Source organism: Hemiscyllium ocellatum, chromosome 22 (assembly GCF_020745735.1).
Source record: "Hemiscyllium ocellatum isolate sHemOce1 chromosome 22, sHemOce1.pat.X.cur, whole genome shotgun sequence".
Classification (NCBI taxonomy): domain Eukaryota; kingdom Metazoa; phylum Chordata; class Chondrichthyes; order Orectolobiformes; family Hemiscylliidae; genus Hemiscyllium; species Hemiscyllium ocellatum.
The window spans coordinates 18,312,704-18,327,225 of record NC_083422.1 but is presented as its reverse complement, the minus strand read 5'-3'; the positions used below and the strand labels follow the sequence as shown (position 1 = coordinate 18,327,225).

Genomic DNA, 14,522 nt, shown 5'->3' with positions numbered 1-14,522 from the left:
GTTGCAATATGATACCATCAGTAGACATGATAATGAATGGAACAGCTTCACTAAAAGTACACCCATCATGTTTCAGGTGAGCTCCTGGGTGACGTGGTTGATCCTGACTGCCGGCTCCATGGAAGAGAAGAGAGAAGTGTTCTCCTACTTGGTTCATGTAGCCAAGTGTTGCTGGAACATGGGTAATTACAATGCAGTGATGGAATTCCTGGCAGGCCTCAGGTATTGTTGATTCATTCCTCCACTGAAGTAGCTTCAAAGTTAAGATCAGAATGCATTTTTCCATATTTTATACAGGCCACTTTGATCATGAGTTGGCTTTGGCACTTGTTCAAACATTGCTTTTAGATAAATTAGGTAAAATCAGCTCCAGTTGTTTGACAGGAGTTGAAAGAAGAATTTAGGAGAATTAATAGATTACTCCAAATGTTTGCATTAAAAGGAGCAGTTTTGTGTGATGGTGGATTGAGAGGCCAAAACGTTTATCATCAATCCAAATGCTGTATCTTGTGCAGGAAGGAATTTTCTCTATTTCCTCTGCACAATGCTTGCATTCTGAATCCAGTAACTTTCCCCTTGCTTTAGCGTTCACTTTACCAATGTCATGGTTATTGTGTGGTTGCATCCTCTTTGGTAGAACCACCATAATGGTAAAGGAGACTGAAAAGATAAGGGCTGAGAGGGCCAGGGCATTGCACGTCAGGCAGAAAGGAGATCTGATTACTATCTGCAGGGGGTGTTTAGGTAAATGATTCAAAAGTTAAACTGCTTGAATATCCTCAGGTGACTCTCTGTGTGGAGTTTGCACATTCTCCCCGTGTCTGTGTGGGTTTCCTCCAGGTGCTCAGGTTTCCTCCCACATTCCAAAAGGTGTGTAGTCAGGTAGATTGGCCATGCTAAATTGCCCATAACGTTAGGTGCCTTAGATCAGGGGGAAATGAGTCTGGATGGGTTGCTCTTCAGAGGGTTGGTGTGGGCTTGTTAGGCCAGGGGCCTGTTTCCACACTGTAGGGAATCTATTTGAACCTAATATGTAAACTAAAAAGGTCAATTATCTGCTAATCAACTTATTTTTAATGAGACCAGAAGCCTGGACCAATTTTGAACATTTGGCCTCATGATCCAGACGTATAATGGTCTCAAACTTCCAAAGCTGGGCCTGAGAACTAGCTCAACATGAAACATTTTCCTGATGGTAACTATGTTCGTCATTGGCACTAAAGGAAAATAAGTGTAGTTAAAGGAAGTCTAAAAGGGTGTAAAGTTAGGTGCTGAGTGGCAATAGTGCAAAATTTGCAATAATCAAAGGCCCATTTCACTCCAGTGAGGCAAACAATCATAGTATATCCGGTATCACTATTAGTTTAGTGACAGTAATAAAGTATCCTTACACACATTTCTATCTTTATCACTCAGGCCCAACACTTCCCTAGTCAAAGATCATGGCCATCTCAATCCCGAACTCGTACAATCTTGTGCCTAATATCATTGATTTTTTTTCTTGAGTAATGTTCTATTATGGAAAATATAATTGGATTTTTCAGAGGACATCTATAGTTTTCTCATTCTTTAAGTTAAATCAAAGCTGACAATGTAAATGCTTATTTATTGAGTGCAAAATCTAACTCTGAGACATACTGCTGCAGTCTTGGTACAAACCAATAACATTTTAAAGGCAGTTCAAAGTCCCAGTTACTAACTGATTGAAATGTGAAATCTTGCGGCAACATTCCAACAATATTAAACAAAACAAAATACTACAATCTTATATTTCGTAAACACTTATACTTTAAATTCAAAAATCTCAAACGGACTGTCATTTTACTTTTATTCCCACCTCAAGGCCCTCTCTATGTTCCTGGATTTGAGGGTCCCTTCATTTCTCCTTGGACTAAACCAAAGCATTTTAAAGCTCTCAAGAATTGTCTTTGATTCCCCTTAGTCTTCCCGCTGTTTTCTGAGCGATGGGATCTCTTGGAATCCTTCCACTAGCATCACACTAGGTAATCAATCCAACTGTCTCTAAGCACCTCCAATAATGCTAAGCTCAAGCATGAATCTAACTGTATTCTTGACCAGTCACTCCAAATCAGAACCACCCCTAGGAAGAAAATCACTTAGACGAAACTCGAAACCAAAAACAGCATCCTTGCAATTTAACCCCATCATAATGTGATACTTCTGGAATGTTTCAGAAAGCAGTCCAACTTAATTATAAACCACGCTTTCTTTTGAGAAACTATTGCCAATTTAAACCTTTTAATAGAGACAGCCTCAGATCTACCACCTCCAGCAAAAGGCACAGAGAGGTTAATTACCTTCATTATGTCCCACTATGACCTTATTAAACAAACAAAGACCACCCTTTCATTTCCAATTATGTGAGGTTTGTATGCCAGTTTCTCAAACCAGGTGTTTTCATTTAAGCCACATTAAAAATTTGAGTCGTCAACCTAAAACTTATACTTCTAAGTCATGTAAATCATACAGTTAGCTATTCTTGGCAATAATGTTAATTCTTACTTTCTGCTTCCAGCATTAATTCCGAGTTGTAGCAAAAATGTTCCAAAGGAATGAATGTTTTAATCTTTATTATCGCTTGCATTTAAGGGTGTGAGATCATTTGATATAGTTTGGGTGTCTTTCCTTCCCAGGTCTAGAAAGGTTCTGAAGATGTGGCAATTTATGGACCAATCAGATATTGAAACTATGAGAAGCCTGAAAGATGCTATGGCACAGCATGAATTGTCGTCTGAATACCGAAAAGTAGTCAACCGTGCTCTGAACATCCCGGGCTGTAAAGTGGTCCCCTTCTGTGGAGTGTTTCTGAAGGAGCTTTGTGATGTTCTGGATGGTGCAGCCACCTTAATGAAGTTCCAGTCGCGCTGTGATTCTCAGGAAGATGCCATCGAGGTAAGCATTGTGTGTATTGACCATGGAAAACAAACATTGTGTGTCGGATAACTTCCATGTCTAATTGCAAGATTTGCCTAGCAAGTAATTTAAATGAAGAGCTTATGCTTGAAACGTCGACTCTCCTGCTCCTTGGATGCTGCGTGACCTGATGTGCTTTTCCAGCACCACACTCTCGACTCTGATCGCCAGCATCTGCAGTCCTCACTTCCTCCTAAGTAGTTTAAATCTGTCGAGAAAAGAATTGCTCATAAATCTTCTGTTGCTTATTTCATTTTCCTTCCAAAAGTAGCCACCAGTGACTATAAATTCAAAGTTAAAATGACGAGATTGGTAATGAATAAAATACAAAAGGGATGTGTGCTTTGTTCTAGTTTTTGACTATGCCACTTTTGCAAATGAGGTTCCATATATAAAAAGAATAATTTCTTGGTTTGTTTAACGGCTGAGAAGTTTTACTGCACCTTCACTTGCTGGAAATATTCAAAAATCAGAGTTACAAAGTATATTAACCAGGTCTTTTTGGGTGTTAGCAGATGTAGGAGACTGTATTTTCCTGATCTCTGCACTGCTGCAGCATGAGGACTATGTCTATTTGAGGCTGGCATGTGGAAAACATTAGCATTTTTCAGGACGTGATCTATTAGTGGGTCACCTCTACAGCAGCAGCCCCATGATGGGCAGTGGGCACAATCTGGAGGCAGGAGATGGAAGTAGTGGGCTCCATTCACAGGGGTTGGATCTGGTTTCAACATTCAATCGGCTGGGGAGATTCATCGATCAAAGCACTGCAGACCCATGATGCACTGCTGTTCCTTGAAGGTGATGGTAGAGGTAGCCTCACCCTCACAAACCATATTGTTTCCAGAGATCATTAGGAGAAGGTTTGTCCAGCACACAAAGGAGACTGGCCAAAGAGCCCCCGAGAGCACAGTATGATAAGAATCATTTGGACCCAGTGCTGCAGTAGCCATCTCCCTTCTGTTGAGGTGAGTATGAAGCTGCCAGCCATGGATGTGTTATAGAGATGATACAGCTTCTCAACAGAACACCTTAAGGTAGGCAGTTAATAGAAATTCTTACAACTGAGGCAGGAGTGCACTGTCCCATTATCTCATGGTCAAGTTACCACAACATCAAGTAAAAATAGGTTTTCCAGTTACCAAGATGCCTTACCTGTATCAAACAAAACAAACAAAAATATCTATCTACCAATCGTCTTAACCACAAATGATTTATTATTAAAGCAGAATTTTATTCCATGCATTTACAATCATTAGTGAGCATACGCAATTGGTAATATAGAAATATAAATGCTTATTCCTCTAAAGAACATCAAAAGAGAGAGACAGACAGACAGACGACCATTATCTTACACTTCCTCCCTCACTTGAATTCCCTCATTCTTTCTCACTTGCACTCTCTCAGACTCTTTCAAACCCTCTCACACACTAATACGCTCTGACCCTCTCATACACTTGCACATTCAGTCACAGTCCTCTTATGTCCCATCTGAAGACCACATAACAACAGAAACCAGTCACTATCCAAGGGAGTCAGTAGAGGTCTACAGCAAAGCAAGCGTTTATCACCGGTCATGTGATTCTCAAGACAACTTGTTAAAATGTAACCAAAGTCCAAAGTAATCTTTTCAATAATCTCTTTTAAAGAAACCATCCAGGTATTTGAATAAAACCTGAAATAAATCAGGTTTTCCGCATTTCTCCAAAAGTTATTCTCCAAGAAATAAGAGTATGAGGTGTTTTCATCACAACACGGTAAGGAGGTTATTATTCAGGAGAGAAGAAAATGAAACTATGTCAGCTTGGGAGCAGGGTAAATAATCCTTGGGGAAATGCAGTGACAGGAGCATCTGTTGTGGTGGTGGATCAAGATGGGAAATTGGGAACTGATCTTTCCATCTTCACATTTGCAGGAGAAGCATGCACCCAGTGTCTGAGAGAGTAACTAACTGGGTGTTAAGGAACTGACTTGGCCATCTTGATGCTCCTGGTGGGAATAGCGGGCAACATTGGGAAGATGGCAGCGCTGGTCGGCAAAAGTGAGATTGCTGTAAGACTGAGAGAGGGCAAATGTTTATTGGATTCCTCATGGGTTGGGGTTCGCCTTTCGGAAGTCATTTCCAATGGTTGCCACAACTGCTGAGATTAGGGAGGTCTTATAACTGATATTTTCTCTCCTATTGATGATACTGAAGGATTAATTGCAACTGATTGAGACTGTTGCTGCCTCTGAGGTTGACTTGCAGCTGAGGAACCGTCGTCCTGGGCTTGAATCACGTTCTCCACTGGTGCAGGTACATGCAGCATGATGGCTCCTCATTCAATCATCAAAGGAGTGGCACAATGTGAGCAGGAGTAGGTGGTGAAGGCAGAGACTACAGTGTGCCATCTCCATCGGACAGCTCCAGTCATGTTCACCCAGTTGGAGGATGGAGATCCCTGGAGATCATGTGTACAGCAGGTATCAGTGGGACAACAAGAAGACATGTGGTCATCATCCAAGATTCCTGAGACATTGCATTCCCTCACATTGAAAAGGGAGGAATCCATTCACGACGTGGGCATTGCAATGTGTCAAACATGTAAACATGTTAGCTCCTCCATTCAAATACAACAGTATGCTGAGAAGATGCAGGAACAGCACAGATTGTTAATGCATTGGGTTGCATGGATGGAGATGGATGATGAAGCATGGGCAAATTGGTGTGCTCTCACTCACTAAATATAAATCTGCAGGTTGTATGAGAGGATGGAGGCAGAATGAGGTGGTGTAGATGGTGCATTGCCCGATGTGAGCCTCAACATCTGGAACCACTCCTTTTGCCCCTTTGAGTGTAATGGAACCTCCTACAGTAAGTGGGTAGCACTAAGCAGGGGAGCTGTAGTGACTGTTCAGAGCTTTCGACAGCAGGTGGCGACAGTCAGGAGGGAGGCTGGAAGAGTGAAATGTGGCCCCTCTGGAAAAACATCTTTGGGGAAAGGAGTCTGCATGGGAATAAGGAGCAAACAGACAAAGAATTTCAGTATAATCCACAAGCTTTATTCCATGTAAATACTGTAAATAATTATTTGTTTAACCTTAATTTTCCATTATAATGACCTAGTGTCAATGGAATACAGAATCCGCACTTCATGACATTTATGTGGTCACATCTCATGTTGGTTGAATAAGACATGATAATTCTCAGAGTCTTCTGAATGAAGCTGTCCTGACTCACGTGCAGCTGGTTCAGCCAGCCATGGAGCTATTATGTACCCTAATATCCAAAGGGAAAATGCCATGGATATCTCAGTTGCCAGGATACCCTGTTGACCAGGCAACCACTACATCATAGACATAGGGAAGCATCATGTAAGTGTTCTTGCAGGAGAGCAGAGAGTTAGATTAGATTAGATTACTTACAGTGTGGAAACTGGCCCTTCGGCCCAACAAGTCCACACCGACCCGCCGAAGCGCAACCCACCCATACCCCTACATTTACCCCTTACCTAACACTACGGGCAATTTAGCTTGGCCAATTCACCTGACCCACACATCTTTGGACTGTAGAAACTGGAGCACCCGGAGGAAACCCACGCAGACACGGGGAGAACGTGCAAACTCCACACAGTCAGTCGCCTGAGTCGGGAATTGAACCCGGGTCTCAGGCGCTGTGAGGCAGCAGTGCTAACCACTGTGCCGCCGTGCTGCCCACTAATGTTAGAATTAGAAAGAGGTTCACGTGGCTGCACATTGTGAAGCTTTCCTTACATTGATGCATTTGAATTTAAGTAAGATGGCTGCATTTGAAACGTTGTATTTGTCATGTTACTCAGTTTGGGAGGTAGGGATTTATTCACAATGTCTTGGCTGTGTGTGGGGTTTGAAAGTGTCATCTGGCTCTGTGCCCAGACCCCTTAGTGATTTATGAGTGCTAACCCCTGTGAGAACTGGGCCTTGTCCTTGTACTCTGGAGAGGAACTGCTGTGTATAAACCGGCAGTCTGATTTTGAGTTTTTCATTGGTGGCTCTGCCAGACTCAGGAGATGTGTTTCTGGATCAGAATGTCCTGGGTCACTACTCCTCCCCTTTGCTCCGACCCATCTCAAAGTCAATGGCCTAGTACCAGTGAGCTTCTCAGTCTCTTGAGACCTCAGCTGCCAAACTGTTCGTGTACCTTTCTGAGATCTTCAGTAAGACTTTTTTTTTTCTCTGTCTGCAGTCACAATCATGCTTCAAGAACAGCAGATTAGGTGAACTGCTCAGTGCTTCCTCAGTGTGGGTGTATCTGTCAGTGCCTGACCCTCTTCCCTGTGGGCAGCAGTGACATCATCTGCATGGGCCAGGAGCTTGTGCGGGATCGGTCTTGTCCTCCTCTGGTAAATTCTCAATTTACGGCCCTCTGCAATGCCAGCCTGGGCAGGTCGCCACCCTCTCTAAGGAGCCACATCCAGTAAATGTCTATGGGGGTAGCTGTGGCATGTTTACAGCAGCACAGGTTTGGCAGGCTCACCCATCATCTAACCCACATCTGCCAGCTCCTCAAAATTCAACCCAGGTTTCCAGGAGGAACAACAGCAAAAATATTACTGCAATGGTGGACTAAATTCTGTTTCCCGTGTCTTTTTATTCCTTACAACTGGGGATTAGAAACAGTTCAGACCAGTTCAGCCTGTATATGATTTGTAACCTGTAACTTTCTTAAGGTTTGTGTAGATTCCACTGCACACAGTAGTGAATTTATTATACTCCATGTGAAACATAGAATGTAAAGTGGCTAACTGTTTCCAGCCCTAACTGTGTGAAGCTGTTTCATAAGACTCCAATTTAATCTGTGTTGTGGGGAGATTGCTAACACTGAGAGAATGTTCCCAGTTTGTTGCAGACTACAATGGTCAGGACCATTTCTTTCAACGGATTGGGAAGGATGGCCTAAACAACAGTGAGAAAGAATCCACGGTAAACAATATCCTCCAGACCATTCGAAGCTGTAACAGAAGCCTGGAGTGTGAGGAAGGCGAAGAAGGCGCCAGTGAAAGTTGCACTTCACGAAAGAACTCATTCAAAGACAGGAGTAAATATCAGTAAGTAATAGAACGGCTTCCTAATGATGTTCACTACAATGTGTAAAGTGCTCATGTGGAGACAGTTCAATAAGATAACCAGAACAAGCAACTGTCTCTGTTAATAACAAACAGATGTTTGATATAGTTCATCACACCACTTTGAACAGTGGTGTCTCATTTGTTGATATATTTCCACTGGCTGTTGAACCTCACAAAGGGAACTGAAGGATTTTCCCAACACCTCCCACTTTGCCAACACTCCTGCTATTACTGCTGTTCCTCCTCTTCAGGGAGCCTTACACAGACAGGTAGAACCTTCGAGAGTTAGCCTTCAAGAATTGATCTTTGGGTTTGGGCTTAGGGACGTGTTATTGTTAGGGTTAATATTATGTGTATATTATTGTAAATTAATTTTGAACAGTTTTCCTTCACTGGAATGAGGTACAGGTAAAAAGTTTGTGATGGGCTGGAATTGGTATATTTTCCTTTTAAAGGGAGTTGGGTCCACCTTTATTTTGTGCCAACCTGATTAATTGGGCAACCAGAAATAGTTTAACTTTTAATCTTGCTACTTTTAATCTCGTTGGCTTTTACAAGACTGTAGTAAACTAGAAACCATTTCTACTGAGTAACCTACAAGGGGCATGCAACAGGCCATGAGTAGGCCTTGTGTCTACATATTTGATTGATAAATTTCTGGAGGATTTTCATTTGGGCTGTTTATAGGACAGGGGTCAACAGAGGTTGCTTGGTTAAATTGGAAAAGATGCCTATTTCTGTGCTATGGCAGAGTTGGGGACAGTAAGCAATTCATGGGTATCTTTTAAGCTCATGATTAGCCTGTTCAATGTAGAAACCAACACATTGTATTAGAATTTGTTCCAGGGGTAAATTGATATTTAAGTCATTCACTCTTTGGGACTTTAATAAATTCAAATGAATGGTGTCTCTGTCATTCCAGTATCTTCTCAGCATCACTGAAGTGGCAGCTTTGATTTTGGACACAAGACTCTTAAGTTGGATTTGAACCAACAACCTTTAGAGGCAAGAGCACTTTAATGTGGCAATGTGACAACTATATGAGGCAACTATATGTACAAACACCCGAGCTTGAGCCAACAGCATTCTGGTCCCAAATCGTTCCTGTATAACTCAATATTTTAAAATATGCATTCATGCACCCCAGGATGTTCCCAATTGCCATTACTGATAAGCTAGCAGCAATGTGTTTAAAGTAACAAGATTACTCAGAGTTTACAAGAGTATGGTTACCATTGGTGTTAAAATGAGAGAGTTACCTAGGGCATTAGGAGAATCTGATTACTGTGAATATTGAACATAGTGCAAATTTAGGCTTTCCTGCATCCTTCCTTTTTTCAAAACTGAAGTTTTCTTCAAACAGTTTTTAGAAAGAAGAGGAGTTGATGGGTGAATAAAATGTAGCTTTTGAACTATTGAACCTGAAATGCTTCAAGCTCATTCATAAAGGTCATCCATTCCAGCTTGATGGTTGAGCCAAATTTGTACATAACAGGGACTTTTTTAACTTATTAAATCTCAAGGTAGTATCATTGTTTTGTGAGGTGCTTGTTTTGGGCTTCTGGTAAGAAATAACAGCGTGTTCCCCTGCAATTGCAGAGTTAGTGCTGTGGCCCAGCAGGAAGCTATCTTGCCTCTGAATCTGTAGGTTGTGTGTTTAAACTGCATTCCTAAGGCCTGCTCAGATAAATTACATTGAGAGATCACTCCAGTGAGAGTTACTATTCTGGCGGAAGTGGTGTCATAATGGCAATATCACTGGACCATTAATCCTGAGGCCCAGGCTAATACATAGAGACATGGAGTTAGATGTCATGGGGGTGAATCTAGTGAAATTTAAAAGCAAACATTAATTGTTGTAAAATGCATCTAGTTTTTTAATGTCTTTTCAGGAAGAACATTGGCCATAGTCACTTGGTCTGGCCTACATTTAACTCCAGACTCATAGCAACATGGTTGACATTTAATAAAACGTGCTGTGGCCAAGTCACTTGGTACGAAGGCCCGTGCCAGGAGTGGATGGAAAATAAGAACCTTGAGCGCTAGGACTAATGAGTAGGTGGAATCTTAAATGGAAGCGCTGGCTACCTTTATCAGGGGAACATAGAAGATTCTGTGTCACTATTTTGAAGAAGGATGGGCAAGTTCTCCTCAGAACCCTGGGCAATATTTATCCCTCACACACCATTAAAAGCAGATGTTCTGATCATTGCCTCCTTGTTGTTGTGGGAAGTTGCCACGTGCTAGCTGGCAGCTATTTCTGACACGATTACAGTAACTATGCTTCAAAAGTACTTTGTTGGCTATAACTCACTTTGAGATGTCCTAAGGTCATAAAAGGTTCGATATAAATTTAAATCTGTGCTACTTTACAGAGGAAGGGACAAGGTTTTTAAAAACACCAGACTGGGAATTATGCAATAAAGCAGACATTTATTTGATCCAGCAATAAGATCACAAATAAATGCTTTGAAAATGAAGGCATTGGCCTGCAAGGCTATTAATATTAAACCATTCTAAACAATCATTATTTCATGTCTTGCAATACATCTGGCCAAATTGTAGCTGGACACAAATTGAATCCAGGCATCCAATAATGAGGCCAGAGCGAAACATACCATATGATTCAGAGGTTTCCTTTTAATTCTGAAAGCTTTTCATCTACTTGGCATTTGAGAGCCTCGTCATCAAGTACTTATTTACCTCCATTGGCTGTCTGTCTGTCTGTCTGACTGTTCTTTCATCAAGATCCTAGTGGTCTTCTCCTTCTATACCTTATCTTCTTCCATACTTTTATTTCTGAAGCACACCAACTCCAGTGAAGAAAACTTCAGAATCGAATCGAGTGTTGTAAGTTGAACTTCTGTCTTTCTGCTTTCGTCCACAAGCAAACAATTCCAACTAACACGTTTGTGTGAAGTGGTATTGTTCAGGCTCCTTTGACTTCTGCCATGGCATTTGATTTTGTGATGTTTCCATACCTGAGGGCTGGTCGGACCCAAACTACACCTGATTAAAGTGGGGAAGGAAGGAAAGAGGGAATTAAAATATCAGTGGAATCTGTAACTCCCCATTTACATCACACTCCTGCCCCACCATCATTTTGATTCCCAACTTTCAGGTGGGGCCATTGTTGAGTTTCATGGAAAATGTCCCTGCCACTGGTAATTGGTGATAGGACTTCCTGGAGAGAAAAGAAGAAAATCCAGAGCAGGGAAGGCCCATTATTTTGTTCTCCCCCTTCACAGTCTGTCTTCAAGTCAGTGCAGGGAACCATTGACTGGGTCCTGATTGGCAGCCTCCTCCCTCCCGAAATCCAACTATCGCCGTCTGCCAAGTGAGGAACTGATAGGAAGGTGGAGTTCAGGCACGTAATCAGGCCAGCTATGATCTTCCTGCTCTCTTGTGCAGGCTCAAGGGGCTAAATTGTCTATTCCTGCTCCTATTTCTTAAGTTCTATCAGTAGCTTCAGTATCAGATTGGGAGAAATCACGAGAGATGGTAAAAAGGGGTGTTTGCTGTTTTGCTATGCATAGATTCCAAATTTTAGACAAGAAGTCTGCCTCAAAGATAGCTACATGATGTCTTAACATGTGATATTCTGGAAGAAAAGTACTCACCTCACCTTCAATCACCTGCAATTGAAGCATGGTAGTGTGTTCAGTCAGTCTGTTACATGTATGTAATGTACAGTAATGTCATTAAGCACAGAAACCAGATTTATCACAGTAAAGTCTGTTATACCATGTAATGTAAATAGTTAGTGCTCTAAATAAGCTTCAAGACATCTAACTCAACAACAACCCAGTCTTTGTGGTAACATGTTATCTGAGTGAATATATAGAGCAATACTCAGATCATATCATATACTGGCAATGGTATTTGACTGAAGAAACCATGTAAGTTACATCAAACACAGAGATTCTTTGTCAATCTCCGAGAGAATTCCCTTAGAAATTTTAGCTGTATTTATTTGGTTGTGGTATGAAGTGCTGAGTAAAGAGTAGTGTTCAAAAGTATATGACACCTGGACCTCTAAAGGGAAGGCCACAATCTCCAGAGGCTATTATACCTCATTCTTCTGAATAATTATCCTCCTGAACCCATCACTAACATCTAAAGCTGGGAGTGCGGGAGCCTGCGGTTGGAAATCCCCAGTTTTGGCCTGTTTGCCTACCCAATTGTCCTTGCTTGAAGGGACGGGTGGCCAAGTAGAAACATCCTATGTTAGGTTGGGCCTAGCATATCCAAAATGAGTCAGAATCCTGCAAATGCATTTGCAGAGCTGCGCTAGGAGTGTGTAGAAAAGAAAAATCATTATTCTGTGGACTGTGAGAGTAAAATCTAGTCCAAAATTGAATTAAATATTATCTTAATGTTTTGTTTTGATTAACACTTGCCAGTTTGAATATATTGTCAGGCAACCTTAACCAACTGATTCTGCACAGTGTGAAGCTGACATTTAATATGACGCTTGCTTGTTCCTACATATTGTGTTGAGTGAGAGATCAGAGAATCACACAAGTGATCCAACACAGGAGGAGGCCACTTGGCCCATCAAGTTCTCACTGGCTCTTTAAACAAGCATCAGTACCTCATGTCAATCTCCAGCTTTTCTCCCCATATCACTGCACACCATTTCTGTCCAACTAATCATCCATTTCAATTAAATCAACATTTCAATTAAATCTGCCTCCATCACATTTCCAGATGGTACATTCTATGCCTTAAATACTCGCACTGGTAAAGAATTTCTCACCTTGCAATTATTTCTTTTGCAAATCACTTTAAATCTGGGCTGTCTGGTTCTTTATCCTTTTAGATGTGGGGACAGTTTCCTACTTTCTCCATCCAGTCCCCTCATGATTTTGAAAACCTCCATCAGATTTCCTTGTAAGTGCCTTCTCTTCTACGAAAACAGTCCTAACATTATCAATCTTTCCTCATAACTGAAATTTCTCATCCCGGGATCCATTCCCATTCATCGCTCCTGCACCTTCTCCAACGTATTAACACCTTTGCTGTAATGTGGCAGAACTGGACGCAGTATTGTAGCTCAGGGCTAATAATTGACTTTTACAGTCGTCTCATCTCTTGTGATGATGTTCAGTGTGGCTTCCTGTCAACTTTACTGCTTGAGAGAAAATAGTTTCTTGAATAACAAATCAAATTAGACTGATCTCAAGTAAATATTTAACATTGCTTCATTATGCCATTGCACTTTTAGACTGCATCCTGATGTAAACTAATTATGAAATTACAAGTGTTGTTTATTAAGTAACTACCCAGTGTGGTCTCTGTATGCTGCAGAAAAAATGAATGTGGAATAATCCCTGGTTCTGTATGCTTGGTTCCTGCAAACAGGACATGGAGTAGTGCTTGTGCCTAAAGTCTGCAGTTCATTGACTCCATTCCCAGCCGCAGGAACTAGTGAGATAGAAATAAGAGGAAACATGTCACTGTACAACTCTCAAGTCTCTTCTTAATTGTGCAGGTTCATTGTCGGAGATCTGTCTGACTCAGAAAGTGATTCCTTTGAGCAGTCCAGTGAGTGGGATCTGAGTGGGTCAGAGGATCAGCAAAAAGCATTCTGTCATGAGACGGAACTCATTCCTTGGTATGTGCTGTCCATCAGAGCTGACATCCATCAGTTCCTACTGCAAGGGGCCACAGTCATACATTATGACCAGGAGGCTCACCTCTCGGCACGCTGTTTTCTCAAACTGCAGCCTGACAACTGTACTCTAACCTGGTCAAAACCACCTACAGCCAGCCCAGCCAGTGCAAAGGTCAAGAGCCTGGTGTTGGGTAACAGTGTGGACCTCTGTAACAGCAAATTTCAGCCGTATGGGCACATAGCTCTAAATGGACTGGTGGAAGGTTTCTTGGACATGTCTGCAGTGAAAGCTGTCTATATGGGACATACAGGAATTGATCTGAATACTGTATGCATTCAGAATAAACTTTGCCATATGACACTAGAGGACAATTGTGTGACGCTGCTCTATGGGGTCCATACAACCGATAACCGTTTGTTACACTTTGTGGCTCCTAAGTATACAGCTAAGATGGTGCACGATGGATTACAGGAGTTAATGTCAGCTGTGCGTAAAATGAGGAAGTTCCCTGATCAGAGACTGCAGTGGTTGAGGAAGCAGTACGTCAGCTTATATCAGGTACGTGCATGGGTGTCATGTGTGTCAAACCTTTCCATCAATGTCAAACAGAATTAGACATTCCTATTGGTGACAAAAATGAACAGTTATTTAGTATGTTCATAAAATGTTGGTGTTAACCTGTTTACCTTATATTGATGAAAGAATATCATACAATTTGTTCATTAATATTGGTAACTTTATCTTGCATTCATACATACAAGTTCTAGATTTTACCACTGAGAGGCCAAACTATTTGTTTTATGAACAGATTTTCACATTTATTTGTTTATGATGTCCCAGCATCAAGTGTATAAAATGAAGTAAACTGCTTATCACCACAAAT

At 41.5% G+C, this 14,522-nt stretch overlaps 1 protein-coding gene across 3 annotated transcripts in view; it reads left to right on the top strand.

The window, feature by feature from the left end:
- The window catches only part of plce1 (phospholipase C, epsilon 1), a 324,372-nt gene that overhangs the window by 229,200 nt on the left and 80,650 nt on the right, over window positions 1-14,522 (top strand). For all 3 annotated transcript variants that reach the window (XM_060841909.1, XM_060841907.1, XM_060841910.1), the window contains exons 4-7: window positions 77-222; window positions 2,655-2,913; window positions 7,792-8,000; window positions 13,516-14,197. In XM_060841909.1, coding sequence (XP_060697892.1) covers window positions 77-222; window positions 2,655-2,913; window positions 7,792-8,000; window positions 13,516-14,197 — 1,296 coding nt within the window. The remainder of the gene's footprint in view (window positions 1-76; window positions 223-2,654; window positions 2,914-7,791; window positions 8,001-13,515; window positions 14,198-14,522) is intronic.